A 26817-nucleotide genomic window follows, 5' to 3' on the forward strand; every position below is an offset into this window, starting at 1 on the left:
TTACGTAAAAACGATATCATATACAGATTTTTGGTGAAGGATTACAGTGAACGCTACAAGATGGAGAGGATTTAGATGACTTCCGTGCAGATACGACGTTAACTAGACACCATCGACATAGGTTGAGTGATCACACCGTGAAGGATACTGCGATGCTGGGCATCCGTGTGGGACAGCTGTATCGAAACCTGATACACAGTTTGAAACGTGTCTCCACTGCAGGCCTCCACGTAGCCAGCTGGTCGGATCGTGTAATGTCCGGATTTGTGGGGCACTTGGATGCGACGTCGCAACGGTACGTCAAGGACATCTTGCGTTCTCGTGTGTTACCACATGCGACAGTACCGTGGTGCCATTTTTCAACAGGATAATGCTCGTATACAAATGTAAGGTTTCCTTATGACCTGTAGCGCGATATCGAGGTAGTTCTCTCTCCAACAGAACATGTGGGAGACTAGTTCGGACGTCAACTTCGTCCCAGCGCCAGTATATCAAGGATCAGTTGTGGGCCAGCTGGCATCATTAGAGGATACACCGACCGCTTTACGACACCCTTCCCAATCAAATCAGTTTATGCGTCCAGGCCAGGGGGGGGGGGGGGGGGGGGGGGAGTGCAACGCCATGCTGATATATGGGTTCATACTGCCAAGCTGCAAGTAAATCTGACTCGATATTTTAATTGTTGAAATAACATCACAAACTCGATGAGTCAGTGACGTTTAGTTTCGTTTACTCCTTCCTTTCTGGGTGCTTCAATTTTTATGTAGCAAGTGTATACTGCTCTTTGTCCCAAAGTGCTAAAGTACACTAGTAGCGACAAAAGTCGTGGGATACCTCCTAATGATGTATAGGGCCTCCTTTTGCCCGGCGTAGTACAGCAGCTCGACGTATCATAGACTCAACAAGTGGCTGGAAGTCCCTTGCAGAAATCTGGAGCCATTCTGCCTCTATATATATGCCCGTAATTGTCAAAGTCTTGACGGTGCAGGATTTTGTGCATGAACTGACCTCTAGATTGTGTCCCAAAAATGTTCGACGGGATTCATGTCGGTTAACTGGGTGGCCAGATCAATCGCTCGAATTATCCAGAACGTTCTTCAAACCAATAGTGAACAATTGTGGCAATGACGACTCACTGCTGTCCATAAAAATTCCATCGTTGTTTTTGAACATGAAGTCTGTGAATACCTGCTAATGGTCTCCAAGTAGCTGAACATAACCATTTCCAGTCAGCGATCTGTTCATTTGCACCAGAGGACCCAGTGCATTCCATGTAACCACACCCCACACCTTTATGGAGCCACCACCAGCTTGCACAGTGTCTTGCTAACATGTTGGGTCCACGCATTCGTGGGGTCTGCGCCACGCTCGAACCCTAATATCAAGCTCTTAGCGACTGAAATCGCGATTCATCGCCTAGGGTCCAACCCTACGGTCACGAGTCCAGGAGAGGCGCTGCAGGCGATGTTGGGTTATTAGGATAGGCACTCGCGACGGTGGTCTGCTGCCATAGCCCATTAACGCTCCACTGTCCTGACGGATACGTTCGTCGGACGTCCCACTTTGAATCTGGCCGTTATTTCACGCCGTGTTGCTTGCTGTTAGCACTGACAACTCTGTGCAAACGCCGCTACTCTCGGTCGTTAAGTGAACGCCGTCAGTCATCATGTTGTTCATGTGAGAGGTAATGCTTGAAATTTGGTATTCACGGCACACTCTCGACACTATCGACCGCGGAATAATGAAGTCCCTAATTTATGAAACGGAATGTCCCACGAGTCTCGCTCCAACTACCATTCTGGGTTCAAAGACTGTTAATTCGAGTCGTGCGGAGTAATAACGTCGGAAGCCTTTTCACATGAATCACGTAGTACAAATGACAGGTCAGCCAAAACACTGCCCTTTTCTATCTTGAGTACGCGGTACTGCCGCCTTCTGTTTATGCGCCTATCGCTATCCCATGACTTTTATCGCCTCAGTGTAAATGATGCTGCTTTAAAGAGCTCGAGTAACTGGACACGTTTCCCTCCGTTCCACTGAGATATGATGGCATGCTTGCAGGTAGCGTACTACACATTCACTAGCGCCAACTTCGCAACACACAGACCGACCGAGAGCGTTACCACACTGGAGTGAGGACGAGCGCAGTCACCAGGTGGGAATGTTGGAACCGTTACTCACACATTCACCGTAGCGCGTTCACAAATATGGACACCGTCCTACCGAGCGGTTTACCTAATTTAGAGCGAAGCGTCTTACGTCAAAAGGGTGCAATTTCAGTCAAGTTGCGGACTGAAAACAACATTTTATGAAACACGGAAATTCATCTGCTTAAAACCTGTTGAACACAAACGCATTAAATGCCGCAGTAAAGAAACTATCTCTCCTTGAAACACTACATTGTGTTTGAAAAGAGTCATTTTCAAAACCGCTAAGATATATTATACAATTATTTACAACAGTCTGTGTAGCAATGTCCGTACTCTGGCGCCTAATAAAAAAAAGTATTATTTGACGCCACTGAATCATACCTGAAGTTGATCGAAACCGGCAGTTACAAAGTTTTATTTATTAGCAATTCTTGGCAGAACACCTCTTGGCAGTTCTGAAATATGATCTCCTTTCAAATACGTATGAGATGTGGCGGCACCTCCTGCCTAAAATACACAATGGTGTCCAAAATTAAAGCAGCAAACCGCTATTTCCCCGTTCTGGGTCTAATTCACGGTATAAACATACAAACTGTCAACAGATGTCCGTACGATCGTGTTCTGCGTGGAAGATTGGAATTCCAGTCTAGGGATACCCACGCCAACCATGAAGTCACGGCACCTATCAAAGGCGGTAGTGTTTTCCGGGTAGTCTCTCAACCACAATCGCTGTATCACAGTCACAGACGGTGCAGTATGACACAGAGAAGACGCCTACCGGACACACTGCAGTGGAGGACCGTAGGAAGAACGGAAGCAGGACAGTCGCAAACTGACGTGGCCCGATGGCTTAATGCGAATCGTTATGTTGCTTCTCGGTGTGGTGACAGTTCAAAGAGATAGAAACAATATCGTGAATACCAGATCAGGGCCGGCCACGTGTGATACCAGAAACAGAGGACCGTTATTTGGTTTTGACGGCACGACGGTAGCGCCTTATTGCTGCACGGCAACTGGCATCCTACCTCGCAGCATCCACTGGACGTGTTGTATCGGGGGCAAACGGTGTAAAGAAGATTTCGGCAGAGTGGCTTTCATTGGCGAAGACCTATTTTATGTGTACCTCTGACGCGTCTTCACAAAAGGGAACGTCTAGAGTGGAGCCGTCAACATGCCACAGGACGGTCGAACAGAGGGCAAATGTTCTTTTCACAGATGAGTCCCCATTTGGTCTGGAGAGTGATTCTCCACGGATTCGCATCTGGAGAGAACGCGGAGCACGATTTATGGACCCAAGCACTGTAGAAAGATACCGATATCGAGGAGGATCCTTAACGGTGTGGGCGGGGATTATGTTAACCATTCTAACACTTCTTCGCGAAATTGTACTGATGACTTCGCAAGGTTTAACTGCTGTCAGATATCGTGCCGAGATTTTGTGACCTCATGCACGGTTGTTACGAGATACTGTGGACTCAGACGACGTACTACTTAATGGGTGGTTGATGTTTTCTTGGAAACGGAAGGTACCGCACACCTGGCGTGGCCTGCTCGCTATCCCTATATGAGTCCCATAGAGCATGTCTGGGAAGTGTTATTGAGACGGGTTGCATCACGTTAGCATCCACCAACCACTCTCCAAGACTTGCGAGCAGCTCTGCAAGAAAAATGGGCCTTACTGCCTCAACATGATTTTGATGGCACCATTCGCAACATGTTCCATCGTTGTCAGGAGTGTATTGCTGCCAGAGGTGGCCACATCCCATACTGAGCACATTAACCAGTTGTAGGAATGTATGTGTGTGTGTGTGTGTGTGTGTGTGTGTGTGTGTGTGTGTGCGTGTGTGTGTGTGTGTGTGTGTGTGTGTGTGTGTGTATGTGTGTGTGCGCGCGCGCGCTCTCTCTCAAACCCAATAATCTGGTACGCATCCGAGACAGACGAGCAATATATCCACTGGTCGAAAGATGGTTTTGCTAGCTACCTACTTTGTTGGTGGGCTTCACTAAGTCCTAAGTTACTTTTTCGGCTGAAGATTTCTCTACCATAAGAATTATGTGCTTTGTTCTGTTTGTTATGAACTTTTCAATCCATTTCACAGCTGACATATTCCGTAAACTCTCATGTACCTGGAAGCCGACGGGACGTGGAACTCCTATCTTACGCTTTTCCCCTTCCACGTACACGCTTCACGGAGCGACCGGTTCATCCTCTTAGGCAGCATTTGGGTGTCCTCACAAGACGTCGCGTGGACCTTATTCGAGAGCGTCCACCAAAGAATATTGTGTGTGTGTGTGTGTGTGTGTGTGTGTGTGTGTGTGTAGGGGGGTGGGGGGATGTGGGACAGGAGAGGGGAGGGCCAGCAAGAATCGGATGCGGCCCCACCGTAATGAAGAGCCGGCCACCTTTGTACGCCACTTTAGCAAACTGGCTGCCTCCGAACTGTGTCCCAGCAATATGCAGCCACGTAGCAACGGTAGGCACTACTACTCTTCCGCTTCAGCTGCTGCTGGTGCGTGCGTGTTCGTGTGTGTAAGTAAACGAAGTTTTGCATGTTTCATCATAAGGTAACATGTTTTGCTGGCTAGGAATGAATACTGCCGCCTCAGCGGTTCATGTGTTGTTTTGCCTCAAAAGCAAGTTGCTGCGTGGTAGCTCTTTGGTGCAGTAATCTTTGTTCCCTATACCTTCTGAATATGACTCGCTTTCATACGTGTATCTGCAGTGAATCAATTTCTACAGGAACTATGCCCCTCTTCTTCCAACTGCAAGCTTTTATTTCGTCGCGAAACGAGAACATGCCAAATCTAGTTATTATAAACAAAACCAAGAGTAAAGGTAATGAAGTGAATGATTATCATCGAGCTGAACATCAAAATCGGCGAGAAGAAACCAAAGATTCTGTTGACTGATTCAAAGTCATGTTTTTGTTTCAGTCCGGAGACTGTTAGATTCAGCTCTCCATGCTAGTCTTTATAATCTTAACCCCCATTACCAAACTGACGATTCCTCTTCATTAATCAGATCCACCCATGTAACCATCATTAGTCTGTAGCGCCACATTCCAAAAGTTTCTATTGTCTTCTTGTCTCGGTCTCTTATCGCCCACCTCTCACTTCCGTAAAAGGTTACAATCCACACAAATACGTTCAGGAGAGATTTCCTAAGAGTGCTGATATAACTAAAGTTGTCTTTTACAGAAATGTGTGCCTTCCTATTGCCACTATCCATTTCATATCCTCTTTCTCGTTCGTCAGTTACTTACCTGCACAAAAAAAAAAAAAAAAAAAAAAAAAAAAAAAAAAAAAAAAACTGATCGACCCATTTTAGTATCTGATTTCCTAACCGAACTTAAACAGCACTACGCGATTTAATAGTGTTACATTCCATTACCGTTGTTTTACTTTTGTTTGTCAATATCTTCTAACCTCATATTCAAAACACTCTCCATTCTGTTCAACAGATCTTCGAAGTCGTTTGCAGTATCTGTCGTTGGCAAACATTTTTTAAATCTTTTCTCTTTCACCTGTAATCCCATTTCCAAATTTTTCCTTGTTTTCATTTACTGCTTGCTGAATCCAGAATTTTTATGCGATTTTTCAAATGACAGTGGACGTTGTGGTAGATATGGGAAAAGTTGTCTTGAACCGAAGATATCAGCTCCTGTGAAACATTAATGCTGACTGACACATTCTCCAGTTTCCAGGCGGATACAAGATATCTTTTTACGGCACAATATTTCGACTGACTCAGTCGTCTGCATTAGGAGCTTCTAGCAATGATGTTAGACGTGCCCTAATCACCTGAAGTACAATACGTGGTCAGTTGCCGAAATATCGCGTACACGTAGTTGAATGTAACTGACAATCTGGTTGGTCACCTTGAGATTTATCTCCCAATCAGGCAGGATTAATCACGTATAGATAGCGCAGCAAAAGAGAAGACAAACAAGTAGCACAAATTAAAGGAAAATGAAAACTAAGCTTACTTTGGGCACTTCCAATAGATATGCTGGATGGTCAACTGTTGAACTTTGACAAGAGACTCCCGGAAAAGTGGATGTATTTCGCCATTTCCGAAGCAGAATAGATAAACAATGAACATCGAAGAAAGGCGTAGTAGCAACGACTGCACCGGAAAAAGGGCTTTGTATAAAAAATAACACCAATGAATATGAATATTTGAAAAAAAATTGTGAAGAAACTGTGTCTGAAGCACAACTCTAAGTGTTTACGAAACGGGGTCATTGGGTAAGATAGAAATGAAACGATTAGAAACTTATGAAATCTTAAAGGAGACTGTTTAATATTAGATGGATGGACCGAGTATGGTAAGGCGTCGTTTTACAACGATTAAACGAGGATAAACGCCGAAAAAAGACCAAAATAAACCTAAAATAGAACGGTTGGGTACATAATACGACATGTGTCTTTGCTGAAAACTACAGCTGAAAGACGGAAGGAATAGTGGAGCTTAACGTCCCGTCTACACGGGGGTCATTAGAGACGGAACACAAGCTCGGATTGTGTCAAGGATGGGGAAGGAAATCGGCCGTGTCCTTTCAAAGAAACCATTTCGGCATTTGCCTGGAGCGACTTACGGAAAACCTGCATCTGGATAGTCGGACATTGATTTGAACCGTCGTTCTTCCAAATGCGAGTCAAGTGTGTTAATACATCGCTCGGTTTGAAGAGATGGTGGAAGGCGACCCTGGTACTGGGTATATGAAGCACGTGGTTGATGATTTGGTACGTAGCAGTTACACTGAAAAGAAGACAGGAATGTAAACTTGCGCTAAATGCCAGAGTTTATCACTGCGCACCTCTTCCATCCATGTTTTTATTTCATACATGGACGCATTAGTAGAGGACTGTATGAAACGGAGGATGACGTCAAACCAGTCTAAATATTTATTATGATTTCTGTTTACAGTCAAAGGAGGCGACATGTGTCAAAGTGATAGACCATCGCTCGCAGCGCCAGACGAACAAAATTGGCTCAGTCTTCTAAATACAGGATATAAAAATAAATTCGTAAATCCAGATGTCCATCCACAAGTGGAAAGCTTATCATTCCAAACGCTTTTAATGAAGACAGTCTTCGGTTACACATATTCTTCGAAATGCTTGGCATTTCTCCATTTACAATAGGATTGCATATAATGTCCTAACCTGAAGTCTGTCTTCTGAGGTATTTCTATATATTGTCACTAAAGTTACCAGAAATTGCTTTCAGCTAGTCTAGAGAGAAAAAAAAAGTCATTCTTAGCAGGTGGGGGGGGGGGGGGCGGTCACAACAACTAGTTATTGTCTCCCACAGTGAGAGAGTGTTACACAAAATCATCTAAAATACGGCACTGAAAGATTATAAAGCTTTGACATTATGTTTCTTGCCAGAAGGAGATTACGGCGGTCACTCTGTAATAGTGTATATATGATTTTCGCAGCAACAATCACAATAGGACTTTCGGGAGCTGAAAGACACATTTTGGATACCTTACATGTTGAGCAACAGGAGATTTTTCCCAGCGAATATGCACATCAAATTCAATTAGAGTGCTCTGTCATGTTGTAACATCAGTTATGTACCAAATTTCCGCGACGAGACTTCATGTTATCTTAAGGTTCCTGCAGAAGAATGGTAGGCTAAGAGATCATTCAGATTTGGCACAATTTTGAAATATGGAAATATCTTTATCGCACGACTTCTTATCAAGCGTTGCATGTTTCAAAATTTCATCGTCAGAATGATGATTTAAATCAACTTTTAGTAAAAAGCTCACGAAAGTGAGCTCATAGACTGGATTTAACACAGACCTCACGTAATATCAGCATATTTGACAGTCTATGTGAGATGATAATTGCATATATTCGTGAGGGGTTTTTTTTCTTTTTTTTTTTACTAAAGGGTCATTTAAATCTTCAGTCTGATGACTAAATTCAGCCGGCTGCTACGGTCGCAGGTTCGAATCCTGCCTCGGGCATGGATATGTGTTATGTCCTTAGGTTAGTTAGGTTTAAGTAGTTCTAAGTTCTAGGGGACTGATGACCTCATAAGTTAAGTCCCATAGTGCTCAGAGCCATTTGACTAAATTCTGAAACGTGTAACGCTTGGTAAAGAATTGTGGGATCAAGTCATTTCATATTTCGAAGTAGTTACAAGGGAGTGCTAACAAAAGCAACCACAATAAATGGGGAAGTATGACTCCGTCGTCAAAGCTACCTGCCTATCAGTCCATGGTAAATCGCCTTGTTCACGGCAGTGAACCGTATTAACCCTGACAAGCCCAAAAACACGACGTTCTCTAAAAGGGAAATCCAAACAAATCACATAGCAAAATATGACAAGTTGAGCTTCCATATATATTCAACCGCCGCATGTTCGAAGGAGATTTGCATCTTGCTTCTGAACAACACAGGCACTGCAATATCGTATTTATCCACCGACACCGGGCAAGTGACTTGACTTTCAATTAAAGTATCTCCCCAGTTCGCGAATATACATGATGGATGTACGAGTGCACGTTGTAGAGAGATGGTTGACGACATATGGAAGTTTGGCTGTGAGGCTCGGATAGCTAATGGTAAGGCGACCGCTCGCTATAGCCGGGAAATGTGGGTTCGAGTCCCGATCCGGCACAAATTTTCTTGTCGTTATTTCATTATATAGCTGATGTTTGTCCATATTCGCAACTGTGTAGTCGCCGCAATGCCTATTCCTTCAGACATGAATGCTTACCTGAAGGAACATTACAACGTATTTCTGGGCAAGGACTGCAATATGGTAGAGACGGAATACTTGGAAAATATAACGTGCAGATGATATCAGTTATTGCAAATTATTATTGAAGGAAAGGTCCATTGGAGACTAAGAAAGTCGTGGCTGGCGAGGAGAACATGGGTAGTGCCATAAACCAATTTCCCAGAAACTTCGCTCAGTGTAAGAGGGGTCAAAATACGCGAACACGTGCTCAGCTTATCCGTGGATACTTGACCGCTTGTGAAAAAAAGGATGATCAAAGTTTTCGAAGTATTTTCCAGGTACTTTACGTACCAGTAGAAGATTACCGCACGAATGTTTTCCAGTTTATATCGATATAAGATTGTCCCTATTCGTCTACTAACTGTTTGTCAGATGAATAAATTTAAAGAAACGAATGAGAAAATTATTTGAAACTGTTTTCGGTGAAATTCACGTAGTGCATCTTTATTCGTAACTGCAAGCGCCAGTTTTGGAAAAGTGATCCCTTGTGCATGGTATACCGCGAAATTATTGCCAACGAACCTTTCGCGCCATGCTCGTGGTGTTCGGAATATCTGTCTTTCCAACGTTTCTGCCATAAGGATCACCCTTAGGAATGCACCAAATCTTCCTGAAGAATAAACACAAGAATAAAATAGTATTAATATGAGAATGAAATATCAGAAAATGAGAATTTAAAAAGATTTTAACCCCTCAACGTACCCTGCAAGACATATATATATATAAAACAGTGTGTGAGATTTACCGTGAAATCCAGTTTAATTTTACAATTAATGTCAGGTCCTTGTAACGCATACTTTAACAAGAAACTTTCGTGTAACAACCGCCTACGGACATATGTAGATAACTGAAAACAATAAAAAAAAACAATAATCGGGTTCCGAAAACGGATGCGCAAAATTCAGAAGCCTCGACCATTTCGTCTGAGGATATTGCGCGGCAAAAGGAGCAAAGTACCCGGAAAATACCTCAAAAACTTTTACCGTCATTTTCACAGAATTGTTCGTATATTTTGACTCTTCTTCCACTGGGCGAATTTCCTGGGAAATCGCGTGATGCCACTTGCATTGTTCTCCCCGCGAGAGCCATTCGAAGGCGGCGCAGTTTTACATCAGCAGCTTTCCATACTGCACGTCAAGATCAGAGCTACTAGCTAAGAGGATTGCTATCGTTCGCTAGGTTGGTTGGTTTAAAAGAGGAGGCGGGGGGGGGGGGGGGGGGTGGTAAGGGACAAATGTTCGCTAGGAGACTGCGACTTGAGAAGAGGAAGGAGAACTAAAATGGTTCAAATGGCTCTGAGCACTATGGGACTTAACATCCGAGGTCATCAGTCCCCTAGAACTTAGAACTACTTAAACCTAACTAACCTAAGGACATTACACAAATCCATGCCGGAGGCAGGATTCGAACCTGTGACCGTAGCGGTCGCGCGGTTCCAGACTGTAGCGCCTAGAACCGCTTGGCCACTCTGGCCGGCAAGAAAAACTTAGAAGAATTTAATTTACGTTATATTTGTTAAACCCCTCCCTACGCGACGGACCAACGTATGTATGATCGTTTGGGCCGAGTTACACGTCGCGTGAAACATAGTCTAAGTCGCATTTGCGTATCTTATTTGGCCCACGCACTGGCGAATGGGTAGAGTCTTCGAATAGCGAAATCCAGTGTCCGACTTACCGGCTATGTATGATTCCAATGCTACCTATGCGATCGTTGTCTATGTAGCTTTTGGGGCGTGTTAAACTGACTTAAAGAAGATGGTGAGTTAGACAGTGAGAGGAGAGAAGCGAGACGCGGCGCTAAGTGTACGTACAGGAGGCTGGTCGGCGGCCAGGAAGACCCTGGAGACGGCGGCGGGCAGGTGCAGCTGCGTGCGCGAAGCAGTCACCTCCAGCACGGGCGCCATGCCTGCTGCTACTGACTGCAGGTGTGCCTGCCCTGCCCAGCGCCGAGCGGCCCGCCACCGCCTGTTAAGGCGACACCTGCCGACGGCTTCCGGCGCAGCACGCGCCGCTATGCCGGAACCACTGGCCGCCCCCGCCGCGCCTCAACTATCTGTCCGCACTCCACGACACCACACGCAGTGTTTTGTCAACTACTATGACCCCATTGCGCGTCTCTTAGCACAGTTGTCAGAATGCTGCCTTACTACAGAGCGTCTGATGAGTCACTCCCCATTTTTAAACAGTTTTAATTTCTTTATTTATGAACCAATTTTCTTAGAAATACGTTTATTAGAAACAGCACTCCTTGGGGATATGTTTAATGTCTTTTTTAATTTTTTTCGGCTGGAAAATGCCGCCTGTGTTGACTGTGGAAGATAAGTGGTTGATATGGCGCGCGCCGCTATCCTGTGATCTTGTTCAGAGCGCTCACTGTAATCAATTATAGTTCGCTGTCCTGGTGCGGATTTGCTATGACGTCGGTGGCGTATGTTTGCGGTGTCCGGCGGAAAGCGAGAGGGTAGTTGGGTTTCCGGGTATTGTACGGTACGTGAAGTTCGCTCTGCCTGACCACCTAGTGACTAGCTTAAAGCCCGTCTCACACGGAGCAAGGTTCGCCGCAAGTTTGCGAGATGGCGTGCATGCCTGCCGGCTTGCAGGGAAAGCAGCCGGCTATCTTCCATGCCGAAGCTCTCCCACGGTGCAAGATCGGCAGCTAGTTGTGTTGTGATCGGCTGCATGTTGTATCGAACGAAGATGGCTGCTTCAGGTACAGATGTTCAGAGTAAACTGGCGTTATTAGCTGTTTTGGTGCTAAACGATGCAGAAATGCATGCTAATGAGAGAAGAAAGAAAGAAAGAATGGACGAAAAACTGGATTAAGAGGAGAAACGCTGGAAAAGGTGTGCTCTCCATGCTTTATAAAGAGTTGAGGTTAATTCGCGTAGCACCTACTTTTGTTTGAAAAGTATCACCATTTCATTACTGTTTGATTTTATAAATATACCAATAATGACTATTATATACGACTTTATTTTATAGGATAGAAGATCGTAAATCCTTTGCAAATTTTATACGAATGGATGTATTGGTATTTGCAACTCTTTCGAGTGCCTCTGCACGCAAGTGTTTATTATAATAGTTTGCGTTTTTCACGACGTACAGACATTGTTCTTCCCTATAAGTACATATCAATGCTTCAATCGCTTCCTTGGACCACTGCGGTGCTATTATTTAATAATTATAAGAACTTCCTACCGCACCTCGCAACAGCAGAAAAGCGACTATCAACGAAGGCTTCCCGCCCAAGCTTTCCGCGACTGACGTCACAAACGAAACACCTCATGATTGGCCAACGCAGGTAGCACGCAGGGAACCTTGCAAGAAAAATAGCACCGGACATATCCTGGAAATCTTACAAGTTTCCCAGCAAGGTAGCCCGCTAGCAGACGACGGAGCACGCAAGGTAGCCGCCGCGCGAGCCAGCAAGGAAACTTACAGAACATAACCAAGGTGCGTAAGTGATGGGCAGTTGTGGGAGGCATGTCGGGGAGCTCTCAGTGGTTTATTTCGGAGACCGTTTCTAGTGGGAAGGCTCCGAAGTGTTGAGAGCTCGCTCGTCGGTGATTGCGTTGGGAGTTGCCCTCGCCTTTTGGTTCTATCAAATTATTATTTTGTTATTATATTCATTGGTTGTGTGTTGTGCTTTTTTCATTTTATGGTGCCAAGCGCCATTATCTTTCTCAAAGTTTTTTTATATAAATAATTTTAAATTGTAATGCCAAGTTAACTTATTATTGGATTTTGTCTTTTGGGTAAACTCTAAAAACACTATTGTAAAAGGTTCTTTGATTTTATGGTGGCAAGCCGCCTTTTTCTTAGCTCACTCTTTTAACCATTTGTTAAGTTCTGGAAGTTATATGAATTTTTTGTTACTTAAAAGAGTTTAGTATTCACAATTTAATAAATTATGTACAGAGTCTGCTGTTTGGGTATTATTGGGTGGAACTCCTTGGATAGTTGTCCTATAAGAACACACATTTCAGTGGTGGAGGGCTGAACGAGTGATCCAAGCAATATTGGATGCGAAAACTATTAACAGCAGGGAGTGTCACCGATGCAAAACGATCAGGAAGACCATCGACTTCGAGGACACCAGATGCGTATCGACTAAGGTATCCAAACCCATAAATGGGTATTTGTAGTGTAATATCGAAAAAATTTCATTTCAATTTATTATGTAACAGTTTATGTACAGTGGGAACAGCTGCTTTGCGTTTCTACAGCGCGATTCTGGAACTTCTCTATGGCAACGCCTCTTCATAACTCTACAGCCATTTGCAATTCGCAGCTGAAAGATGTCAAAAGCACGGCCAGGTATCAGGGATTTTCTTAACTTGACTATAGGAGCGTCTTAGCAGTAAAGAATAGATGTATTGAAACTTCATTTAGTGGCGTACACGGGTACTGTCTGCGACATACTTTACGAACGGCGTTAGTAAACCAGAAATAATAAATCTAAACGGCACGGAGGAGGCGTCAGTTTTTCACGCATCTCACTGTTTATGACGTCATATGACCTGAACTGTGACAGGTAGGGGTAAGACAGTGATGGTTTAGGAGCAGAGGTGGAACATCCACACATACATTTTATTATATGGATGGCTGTATTTATATATTTATTACAAGTTTCTGACATACACACCTTTTAACCAACAATTTAAAAACTGTTTTAAATATACCGCTGAAAGCTCACGGATTTCTTGCCGTGTCAAATATATATATAGATGGTCAAAAGAATCCGGACACCCACACGCAATTCGCAGTCGACCACTACATGTCACGAGAGGCGTGCCATCTAGTGAAAAAGGGGGGGGGGGGGGGGCAGGGAGTACTGCCTTGTCACAGGAGCAGTAACAGCGGGATGAGTTGGTCAAAACAGATTAATCACTCAGTTGAAACGTGGACTTTCACTGAGCAACAAATTCATTGGGGACATTTCAACCTTTCTGAAGTTGCATTTGTCGAGTACTGGCGGTGCGACTGTGAAGTGACAACGCGAAGGAACAACCACAGCTAAACGAAGGCCAGGCAGGGACTGCACAGCATTGCAAAGGATAGCTGTAAAAATATGGCATGAAATCACAGGGAAGAATCACTCCTGAGTTACAGTGTAATGACTGAGTGTAGGGAGTTAAAAAGGATAAGGTCCAATCGTCTAGCAGCTCCTCATATGCCACATTTTTCTGTAGTCAAGGCTAGGCGACCTTTGCATTTGTGTATTAGACGACCACAATATTACTGCACATGATAATGAGGGTGCTTCCGTCGCTTATCGTGAATCAGAGCGTAAATGGTGTTGATAGTGGTCGCATAACTGAACTGAAAGCTTTTAACGTGCGACACTTTTTCCTTAGCCACCACTGCACTTCTTTACTGCAACGGCACCGCATGTTTTCGGTAACGACCAAGTGCAATGATAAAGAGCGACCCCACTGGGCAGTGGACGACTGGTTGGGGTTGTTTGGGGGAAGAGACCAAACAGCGAGGTCATCGGTCTCATCGGATTAGGGAGAGACGGGGAAGGAAGTCGGCCGTGCCCTTTCAAAGGAGCGATTTAGGGAAATCACGGAAAACCTAAATCAGGATGGCCGGACGCGGGATTGAACCGTCGTCCTCCCGAATGCGAGTCCAGCTTGCTAACCACTGCGCCACCTCGCTCGATGGACAACTGGGAACAAGTCAGCTGTAGTGATTAATCACGATATACCCCGTAGCAACTTGATAGAAGGGGGTAGGGTCTGGCGAATAGCTTGAGAACGTTAGCTGCCATCATGTCTAATGTCAATAGTCAAGAACGGAGGTGGTGATTTCGTTAGGATATGGGTGTGTTTTTCGTGGTTCAGCCAGACATTCCTTATTGTCTTTACGGAAACAATTGCGGTAAGATATCAACAAATTTTACAGCACTGTGTACTGCATAAAGCAGAGGGGCATTTCGGAGACGATGATTGATTGTTCAGCATGACAATGCTCCCTGTCAAAGCAGCATTGACGAGGTCCTGGTTTGTCGGTAATAACATTCCTGAAATGCACTGACCTGTTCAGAGTTTCGACCTCAACCCAATGAAACACCTCTGGGATGAGTTAAAACGTCGGCTTCGTTTCATACACCAGCGTCCAACATCTCAAATTTCTCCAGTTTCGCTCTTGAGATGAATTGATTGCCATTCCTCCACAGACATTCAAACACCTCACTGAATGAGTCCCCAGCAGAGTTCAATCCGTTATTAAAAGCGAAGGGCTACAGACATATTAATGTCCACTAAAGGGTGTCAGATAGTGTATTCAGTTGACCGAATTGGAACACGGAAGCCACACGAAGTCACGGAACTTCCATATGCTACCGGTGATAATGATGTCTGCGATGGAAAAATATTGGTAGTGACTCGTTAGATGCTGGATGATTCAGTTTGTTTCTCAGTTCCCGAGAGCCCTTTTCCATGCACCACTAAGGGTATAGCAGCTGTCCCAGTTAAATTAGCTCTTGCACGATGCCGCAATATACGAGTACTCTTATACTGAAATTTCGACACAACATCTGTTCCCGTACACAGCCTCACGAACAAACATATGATTTTGTTTATTGAAACGAAATCTTATCCCATGTGTTTACCTACTCGCATTCTGATATCACAGAAGCCACTGAGATCAGAATGAGCATCAACTATAACGGGCAATGCCGTTTATTGCAAACTTCCATACAACTGAATTATAGTCTGAATCTACATCTACATCCATACTCCGCAAGCCACCTGACGGTGTGTGGCGGAGGTTACCTTGAGTACCTCTATCGGTTCTCCCTTCTATTCCAGACTCGTATTGTTCGTGGAAAGAAGGATTGTCGGTATGCTTCTGTGTGGGCTCTAATCTCTCTGATTTTATCCTCATGGTATATTCGCGAGATATACGTAGGAGGGAGCAATATACTGCTTGACTCTTCGGTGAAGGTATGTTCTCGAAACTTCAACAAAAGCCCGTACCGAGCTACTGAGCGTCTCTCCTGCAGAGTCTTCGCGATTACTAAATGATCCTGTAGCGAAGCGCGCTGCTCTCCGTTGGATCTTCTCTATCTCTTCTATCAAACCTATCTGGTACGGATCCCACACTGGTGAGCAGTATTCAAGCAGTGGGCGAACAAGCGTACTGTAACCTACTTCCTTTGTTTTCGGATTGCATTTCCTTAGGATTCTCCCAATGAATCTCAGTCTGGCATCTGCTTTACCGACGATCAACTTTATATGAGCATTCCATTTTAAATCACTCCTAATGCATACTCCCAGATAATTTATGGAATTAACTGCTTCCAATTGCTGACCTGCTATATTGTAGCTAAATGATAAGGGATCTATCTTTCTATGTATTGGCAGCACATTACACTTGTTTACATTGAGATTCAATTGCCATTCCCTGCACCATGCGTCAATTCGCTGCAGATCCTCCTGCATTTCAGTACAATTTTCCATTGTTACAACCTCTCGATACACCACAGCATCATCTGCAAAAAGCCTCAGTGAACTTCCGATGTCATCCACAAGGTCATTTATGTATATTGTGAATAGTAACGGTCCTACCACACACCCCTGCGGCACACCTGAAATCACACTTACTTGAGAATGACATGCTGCGTTCTGTTATCTAGGAACTCCTCAATCCAATCACACAATTGGTCTGATAGTCCATATGGTCTTACTTTGTTCATTAAACGACTGTGGGGAACTGTATCGAACGCCTTGCGGAAGTCAAGAAACACGGCATCTACCTGTGAACCCGTGTCTAAGGCCATCTGAGTCTCGTGGACGAATAGCGCGAGCTGGGTTTCACACGACAGTCTTTTTCGAAACCCATGCTGATTCCTACAGAGTAGATTTCTCGTCTCCAGAAAAGTGATTATACTCGAACATAATAAGTGTTCCAAAATTCTATAACTGATTGACGTTAGAGGTATAGGTCTATAGTTGTGCACATCTGTTCGACGTCCCTTCTTGAAAACGGGGATGACCTGTGCCCTTTTCCAATCCTTTGGAATGCTACGCTCTTCTACAGACCTACGGTACACCGCTGCAAGAAGGGGGGCAAGTTCCCTCGCGTACTCTGTGTAAAATCGAACTAGTATCCCATCAGGTCCAGCGGCCTTTCCTCTTTTGAGCGATTTTAACTGTTTCTCTATCCCTCTGTCGTCTATTTCGATATCTACCATTTTGTCATCTGTGCGACGTAACTAAAGTGCAGTCTTCCTCTGTGAAACAGCTTTGGAAAAAGACATTTAGTATTTCGGCCTTTAGTCTGTCATCCTCTGTTTCAGTACCATTTTGGTCACAGAGTGTCTGGACATTTTGTTTTGATCCACCTCCCGCTTTGACATAAGACCAAAATTTCTTAGGATTTTCTGCCAAGTCAGTACATAGAACTTTACTTTCGAATTCACTGAACGCCTCTCGCATAGCCCTCCTCACACTACATTTCGCTTCGCGTAATTTTTGTTTGTCTGCAAGGCTTTGGCTATGTTTATGTTTGCTGTGAAGTTCCCTTTGCTTCCGCAGCAGTTTTCTAACTCGGTTGTTGTACCACGGTGGCTCTTTTCCATCTCTTACTATCTTGCTTGGCACATACTCATCTAACGCATATTGTACGATGGTTTTGAACTTTGTCCACTGATCCTCAACACTATGTGTACTTGAGACAAAACTTTTGTGTTGAGCCGTCAAGTACTCTGTAATCTGCTTTTTTCACTTTTGCTAAACAGAAAAATCTTCCTACCTTTTTTAATATTTCTATTTACGGCTGAAATCATCGATGCAGCAACCTCTTTATGATCGCTGATTCCCTGTTCTGCGTTAACTGTTTCAAATAGTTCGGGTCTGTTTGTCACCAGAAGGTCTAATATGTTATCGCCACGAGTCGGTTCTCTGTTTAACTGCTCAAGGTAGTTTCCAGATAAAGCACGTGAAAAAATTTCACTGGATGCTTTGTCCCTGTCACCCGTTATGAACGTTTGAGTCTCCCAGTCTATATCCGGCAAATTAAAATCTCCACCCAGAACTATAACATGGTGGGGAAATCTACTCGAAATATTTTCCAAATTATCCTTCAGGTGCTCAGCCACAACAGCTGCTGAGCCAGGGGGCCTATAGAGACATCCAATTACCATGTCTGAGCCTGCTTTAACCGTGACCTTCACCCAAATTATTTCACATTTCGGATCTCCGTCAATTTCCTTCGATACTATTGCACTTCTTATCGCTATAAACACGCCTCCCCCTTCACTGTCCAGCCTGTCTCTGTGGTATACATTCCAATCTGAGTTTAGGATTTCATTACTGTTGACGTCTGGTTTCAGCCAACTTTCTGTCTCTAGTACTATATGGGCATTGTGCCGGTTTATTAATGAGAGCAGTTCTGGGACCTATCTATAGACGCACTTGCAGTTTACTATTACCACATTAGTATTGTCATTCCCTGCGGCGTTTTGCCTACTGCTACCTTGTCATGTCTCAGGAGGCGTCTTGTCGGGCCTATGGAGGGAATTCTCTAACCTAAAAAACCCACATGTGCACTCCACACGTAATCGGGTGGTGTATGTATTAAATATACAAGCAGCTTTGCGCCTGTAAGACATGCCACACATTAAGACGACCGTCAACAAAAAACCGATGTGTGGTGAAGGAAAGGAAGATCAAGGTTCAACGTACCGTCGACGACATGGTCCATAGAGAAGGATCATGAGGAACACGGGGGAAGGAAAATAACTGGCCTTTTCAAAGAAACCATCCCGACATTTAGCTTAACCGATTTCAGGAAATCGCGGAAAATCAAAATTTGGATGCCAAACTGGAGAGTTCAACAGTCATCCACCCGAAACCCAGCATTAAAGGCTGTAGCTTCAGCTAAATATGAACAACTTAAATTGGAAGCATCACATACAGGACGTGCGGAAGCGAACGAAAGTCTGCATTTTATTGGCAAAAGACGCGGAAGATGCTACAAATCTACTTAAGAGTGCCTGTAATACGCTTGTCCGCCCTCTGCTGGAGTATTGCTGCCCAGTATGCGAACCTTACTGGAATGGATTGACGGACGGACAATATCGGAAAATATGTCAGATATGGCACGGGAGTTGGGGTGGCAATCATTACAACAAAATCTTGTTTCGTTGCGGCAGTATTTTCATGAAATTTCAATCACCAACTCCTGCTCCGAATATGAAAAAATTCTGTAGACGCTCACCTACATGCGGAGAAATGACCGCCGTAAAGAAATAGGTAAAATCAGAGATCGCACAGAAAGATTAAAGTGTTCCTTTTTTCCACGTGATATTTGAGAGTGGAACGATAGAAAAATAGTCTAACAGTAGTTCTATGCATACTATGCCAAGCGCTTATGTGTGAATTGCAGAGTACGTATATAGATTAAGATGAACATGGAAATATTCCCTGTAGAGAGTTCAGATAGCATGCAAATGGAAACTCCCGTTTCATATATGTGTTTTTGGCCAACTATTAACGTCCACAGTTTTTCCTTTATAAAAAGGACCTTCAGAAACTGACCGCGGTAGGCACAGAAACAGGCGCGCAGTAGACTTCCTGGTTCGTGTTGACAGTATCCGGTGGGCACGTTAAAGGAACATGAAAGACGACATTGGCGAAGTATCCCTGAAACTTACGCATTTTTTGAGCATGCGATTCGTTTAAACCAGTGGTTCCCAAGTGAGACGGTTGAAGAGATCCAAGGAGGCGTTCCTGTGGCAAATTGGGCGGTGAAGAGGGGAAGGTGGCTTTGGGAATCGAATAAGGATTACAATCATTCACTATTGCACAGGTAATTTCGTCGGCTACAGGTATTGGTTGTTATCTGCCAAAAAATATTTTACAAATTCTTTGACTCAGGATGTTTCGTGAAAGCAAGGCATACCTCACGAAGGAATTTATCGCAGTTTCAGAATGATAGCTTATTTAACCGATTTATGTAATAAATTTAACGAGATACAGCTACGGCTGCAAGCAGATGATTTGAATTTGAGGAAAGAAAAAGCAACTATTTCCGAGGAAAGAAAAAGCAACTATTTCTGCGTTCTTTTAAAACTGGTCGGATACAAACAAAATTAAAATCTGGGACAATTCTATCATTTTCTGTATCTTTCTTCTGCAAAAATAAATGATGATATTCTGTTATATTACCAGCATTTGAAAGCCTTACAACAGACATATCAAATAGATTTAAGCACATCCTTAACATTATCATTCTAGAAAGGGTACCAGAAGCTTTCTCAAACCCATTAACACCAGAATTATCACTACAGGAGGAGTTGATGGAGCTGTCAACAAGTGAAGAGCTAAACTTTAAATTAAAAACGGATATCAAGAATATTGGCTTCGAAGGCAAATTCCAGTACTATATCCAAATTTATGGGCTCCAGCAAAGACATTTTTCATTGCATTCACATCATGTTTAGCCGATGGTGGATGTAGTGTAATCAGAAATTTACTGGCAAAGTAAAGAAATAGATTTTCAATACTTGAATGTGGCGATTTTAAGACTGTGATGACAAAAATAACACCAAATATCGAAAAAAATGTCACTGCATAAAACTCATGCCTCTCACAATATTATAAACTCGTTAACCATTTTTGTGTAATACACTAATATTGATAACATCTTTTAATTAAGTTATTTTAAGAATCTGACCTGTTTTTCCAATATACGATATACAATATCATTCACCCACCAGGAACGACATCGAATCAGTGTGGTGTCACCCGAAAAAGTTTGAAAACTATGAGATGGGTAGACCAAGAAAGGTTGGGAACCTATGATTTACACGACGCAGCGGTATGAATTACAATGTGATCATTTTGTGTACGGGCCTGTGTGTGTGTGTGTGTGTGTGTGTGTGTGTGTGTGTGTGTGTGTGTGTGTGTGAGGTGGGGGGGGGGGGCTAAAAGCATTGAAACTCGACACTGCTAACGGCTCTCACCACTGCTGTACGGGGCTTCTTTCCTGTTCACGGTATATCGGACTACTGTTTCCTTAAGGTGAGCAAAACTTCCGATTCCAGTAAGTAAATACAATATATAACAAGGGACTAATTTGTGTTACCGACTGGTGTGAGATCATCGACGGCTTAGAAATACCATTACAGTGTTCAAAATTTGCTGTTGCGTAAAAGCTATTAAGGGTCTACACATGTTCAATATTTATTTGCAATACTAGTTTGTCTAACTTTATACACACAGGGTGAGTGAAAAGGGACTTTACAACTTTGAAATGATATAAAAATTTATTGACAGAAATTACAGAATTGGTGTGTCATTTTGTAGCAAACAACCTCAAGTTTCACACTAAGGTGTCATTTTGGCCTGGTGTGACTACCCTTTGGATGCGGTACACATGCCACCTGTAATCAATTTATTCACACACTCGTCACAGCAAACTGTGCATAACTTGTGCAACTATGGCGTAGATTCGATCTTTCAGGTCGGTACATTCATTGATAGGGGAAGAACAAGCGGTTTTAATAAAATACCAGAGAAAGAAATCCAGTGGTGTCATGCATGGGCAACGAGATGGCCAAGCGACTGGCCCTTCAAGGCAAATCCACCGACCTGGGAAGCGATTATCGAGAAAATCTCAAACTTCCGTGAGGAAATGAGGTGGTGCACACAGTCTTGCTGGCAATGAATCAAACTTGAGGTTGTTTGCTACAAAATGACACACCTACCGATTCTGTACGTAATCTCAAAAAAATTTTATATCATTCCAAATTTGTGAAGTCCTTTTTGACTGACCCTGTATTGAAGCGATCTCCTTGCCATCAATGGTGTTTCACTTTCTTACAATTTTCGGATGAGTCCTGTACTGTACGACAAATTATTATGTCGATACGACATTAGATAGAAGGGCAAAATACGGTATTACGATAAGGAATAGCAGTGGACGATCGACTATAAATAGCTGTGATTTGTGGCGACAGGAAGATCATTCTAATGCTTCAAGTTAAGTGTAGTAATATTAGCAAGTACAATTAGCGAAATTATTAAGTAAATCTGTGAAGCAACAGTATCTTTCCTGCAAGGAGTATTACAGGTAATTGACGTAAAAAAGTTTTATGTCCTGTGATAATTCGGTAAGATTGTCATGTCTTATTAGTCATTGCACATATATGGCGTACTTTTGGAAGTGAAGCGTTTTTTCCATACTGTTAATAAGTTGTTTTCAAATTAATAAAGAAAGCAAAGCCATTATGAATCCTCCACTAACCGTCTTAAATTGGTTAATACGACTACTGCTGCAAAGGCGTGTTAAAGCTATGTGTGTTAAAAGGCTGCTTGAAAAATTGAATCTGTGGTACGACATGCACAAAGACTGACTGGCAGAAAATAAGCAGTACCAAATTAACGCCGTGTGTGTGTGTGTGTGTGTGTGTGTGTGTGTGTGTGTGTGTGTGTGTGTGTGGTTCGTGTAGCTCTATCAACACCTGAACGGCGAATATCGTCAACCAGCCAATACCCTATTTCGCACGCTCAATACTTATGGACAACATTGAAAATTTTTAGGAACATCAGTACTGTTTATCAGTACTTCTAGTATTGACAATACACCAAAATATGCCGACAATGTATCGATGGTTTGATAATATTGACGAAACGTGATCCTAAATATTCAGCTTCCTAGAATTATCGCGTCCGAGTTAAGACGATCGAGCAAAGGAAAATGCTGTCTTTGGAAACGGATACAGCACAATGGACCATTCACAAGCCGTGAACGAAATTTCTACAAAATCTCCTAACAAACCTGGCGAAACTTGACACTGATACAACATGTGACAGTACACTGAAGATTATATAAGTTAATGCTGCAGCTCCCTTTATGCAGCATCACGCCAGTCATAATAGAAACACGAGACAGAGAAGGAAATCACTCATCACAAAACCTATTCTCATTGGAATTAAATGAACATTTCAAATATCCGGAGTCAGGTAACGAACAAATTTTAACGACGTACACACGAACCATCGGCGCTTCACCTAATTGAAATCACGCTATTTACCTCTAGTGTTGATCATCTTTAACACGGAATGAACATACTTATATGGGCGATTTTGAATGTCGGCTTGAAAATCAAACATTTCATCGATAAAAAAATAGAACAAATTAACAATGGAAGCAAAAGACCACCTGATAAGTTTTTTGTATTTATGTTAATTGAAGAAAACTTAAAATGGATTATGAGATTAAGCTTTTGATGTGTCAAACAAAGTTTACAACCACTGTACTACCAGTAGCAGTGAAACAGACTGAGAATCCTAAAATCATTTAAAGACTGAGCGTAGCAAAGCGAGAAATGTGTGATTGCATGTTTGGAAATATTACAAATGAACCTGGGAACAGATTCTAGAGGAAGACACAATTCACAGTTTGTTAATTTGAAGTTGCCTTATACAGAAGAAATATGAACGATAAGAAGTGAATAACAGCTTGTGAAATGGGGTGGTACTAAACAACGTTGAAGACTTGATAGGTAGATCGAGAAACCAATTTGGAGGTGCTCAATGGAATTGGGAAAAAGAAATTTACGGCACGATTTGACTAAAAGAAGGCATCAGTTGACAGGACACATCCTAAGGCACCACGGAATTGTCAATCTGGTAATGGCGGGAAGTGTGTGGAATGAAAACTGTAGGAGGAGACCACGATTTGACTACAGTAAGCAGGTTCAGATGGGTGTGGGTTGCAGTAGGTACTCAGACGATGAGGCTTGCGCAGACTAGCTTGGGGAGCTGCATCAAACCAGTCTTCGGACTAAAGACCACAACAACTGTAAGTTGGCCGATCGGCTACCTACAACTGAATCGGCAGTTCTTTTCCTTATGAAAACTATATACAATTGTAGCATTTAGGATTTTTATTAGATATGTCAATACGTAAGACGATTTCAGTTTCAATTACGACCAACATTTAAACTACTCGTATTTATATCTCTGTGACTTCTTATAGAGGAATGAAGTACGGGTTAAGGTGCCTGCATTGCAATAGGTTGTTCCCCCCCCCCCCCCCCCCCCCCCCCCCCCCGATCGGCTACTGGCCGCTACAGCCACCCGCTCTGGCAGTTGCCAACTTATAGTTTACATACTGTAATTATGATTTCAATAAAAAGGAAACCGAGGTAGGGAAGCTGTGAGGTAATATTAAATGCTAGTTGATTCAAAGAGTTTGTCTCGGAACGGAAAAAATGCAGAACGGCATGTTCAGGAAGGTGGCTAGACAATATATAAAAATATCAATAAGCAACATGGATATAGCTAATGTCCGTACTGCATGGGAAAAAATGGTTAAGATGATAGATACATGAAGCCCTGCCGGCCCGCCAGTACACTATTGCCATAGAACTGTCGCATGACTTTTGAAGCTTTAGATATGATATACGCTGCTGCACAAAAATATAGAGGTTTGACACGCTTAAGAATGCTGAGACCAAGTAATGTATGTCCACAAAACTGAAATTAATGCGTCCATGTAAGTTACTGTCAATAACGTTTATACTATCCATGAATTTGAATCCATAGTACTGCTGTTGACTGCGAATTCCAGCACAAAGACGCAATTCAGGTTTAACTATTAATATTAAGGTGATGTACGCTCACCATAAAAGTGCTGAGACGATTTGACATTAAGTTTATTTTTAAGAAGACAAATACATATAGGAGCAGCTAGAAAGCGGAATGCTATGAACAAGGTCACAGAGTTGCCGCGTTGCAGTACGGTGTCCTGAAGAGCTCTGAATTGATTTCAGCTGCCAACCATCAGCCTTCTGACGTAAAACCACTTCAGCTATTCTCGGCACCTACAGTAGTAAGGAAGACCCAGGGATAGCCACTACTCAAGTGGATTGGCTCCAAGACCGCTTTCATGCTTGTTTTTGCAACCATCCGTTAGGAAACATATTAACCATACCATTTTGAGTAATGGCAGCGGTTTTCTGAAACTATGAGTAATTTCGGTTGTTAGAATGCACAGTATCAAGCCATCGCTTTTCACGCTGTAATAAGTAGTTTGATTTAGTGTGTTGAAAATAGCTACTTTTTACTGGTCGTCTTTGCTACTGATTTCGGAAAAACGTTTCCTCGAGACATATTATACCTTAAATATAAAGATAATTGTTTACCTCTGCGTCAGAGACTAGCTCTTATGAGACGGAGCACAAGCTTTGAGTATACCGCTGTATCAACTGATGCGTGGTTATTTCTCCAGTTCCCTTTCCCTTCCACTTTGAGGCCTATCTTCGCCCACTTCTTTATTTCATTAATTTATTTTGTTGCTGTCTTCCCTGTGACCGTTGTCTCCCACACCCTCCTTCTCATTCCGCGTGCTACCACCCTAATCTGACTCCCCCTTCCAGCGATTTGGTACACTTCTTCCTTACGTCTACGTTCCTGGAAATCTTTCAGTTCTTCATCGGCATATTGTCATTTGCGAAGATTTTTCTCTTCTCTTTCTACAGTGGTTTCGTTTGCTTCATTCAACACTATGTTCTGCACTGCTTGAATTGTACCGCCCCATCTCTACAAATGTTAAACATTCGTACAGTTCTCTGGTCGACCACTAGGCTGTATCTTCCGGCTTTTTTTTCTGTTCCTAACCCTACATTTGTTCACAAAGGACTTTAAATTCGTCCATCTTTCAAATGACGTTTTCTACTATCTTGCCATCGTCAATTTACATTTTATATCCTCTCTGCTTCGGCTATTATCACTTACTTTAGCGCCCAAATACTAAAATGCATCTACTACTATTAGTGTCTTATTGTCTAATATAATTTCCTCAGCATCCCTTGACTTAATTCGACTACATTCCATTACCCGTGTTTTCCTTTTCTTGACGTTGCAACCCGAGCTCGATTCCACAAGCAATTCTTGAATCGAGGGCTGGAGAATTATCCGAATTGCAATACCTTAACAGTAATTTATTTCAACAACCAAATGGGCGACCACAACCGACAACCCACTTTGGTCACTAGGGCACACACTAACAGAAGATATACGAGGAAAATGTACTAGTTTCACAGCGTTCTAGAACCATCATCATTCGTGTAATAAAATGGAGCACCTGCAGCCGTCCTTTCGATGTTATTTATTACAGAGTTTCGGTTATTCAATACTCTATCTTCAGGCCTCAATGGACGCTGAGGCGGAAAACTTCAATCCTAAACACGATCCAATCAGCGGCCATCATCTAAGAAAGGGTTTCCGTATGCTACTGTAACAACGATGCTGTGTCTGCAACCAACTTACTGGAGAAATCAGTCCACGCCTTCCGTCACAAACGGATTTCAATCAACAAATAACGGACAATTTCGTAATCGCTGAATTATAATCTCCGTGGACTTCAACGCCCACTTCTTCAGCCTTAACAGAAAGGGTAAATATCGGCAACAGCTTCCTTCAATTCGCAACTGCCATGAGGACCACCAACGTCAGCCTGCAGCGACGCTAATCAATTGAAAAGCTGCTAGGCTGAGTTTGCGCAGCAGTTAAATCCATATTAAATACAACAAGCAAAATCTGCAGCAACATCAACCATGCCAACAGCTGCCTGGATAATCTGTGCAGGACTTACAACGCACAAAAATTCAAACAACGACCGCAACAACTCAAATGAATTCAACAGCTGCCCAATTGATTTAAACAAATTACTAAACAGATAACGGACACAACGGCTTCCCAGCTGATCTGTGCTTGTAACACTTAAAATCGCATTAACCTTTGAATACAAGTCTAAAGCCACTCAAGACAAGTATCAAAATATTCCCTTAAAGGAACAGAAAAGCCAGCACAAGAAGGTCTAGGTGGCCTTCAGCGCAACCCACCGAAACACACTCAACAGCAACCTTCAGCCTCCGTGCTTCACC

The 26817-nt window shown here is 43.0% G+C and overlaps 1 protein-coding gene across 1 annotated transcript in view; it reads right to left on the reverse strand.

Annotated features, from left to right (window-relative positions):
* The window catches only part of LOC124616422 (septin-7), a 232750-nt gene extending 221934 nt beyond the window's left edge, over nt 1-10816 (reverse strand). The window contains exon 1 of the mRNA XM_047144729.1: nt 10724-10816. Coding sequence (XP_047000685.1) covers nt 10724-10816 — 93 coding nt within the window. The remainder of the gene's footprint in view (nt 1-10723) is intronic.
* Nucleotides 10817-26817: the final 16001 nt, after the last annotated feature.

This window comes from Schistocerca americana, chromosome 5 (assembly GCF_021461395.2).
Source record: "Schistocerca americana isolate TAMUIC-IGC-003095 chromosome 5, iqSchAmer2.1, whole genome shotgun sequence".
Lineage (NCBI taxonomy): Eukaryota > Metazoa > Arthropoda > Insecta > Orthoptera > Acrididae > Schistocerca > Schistocerca americana.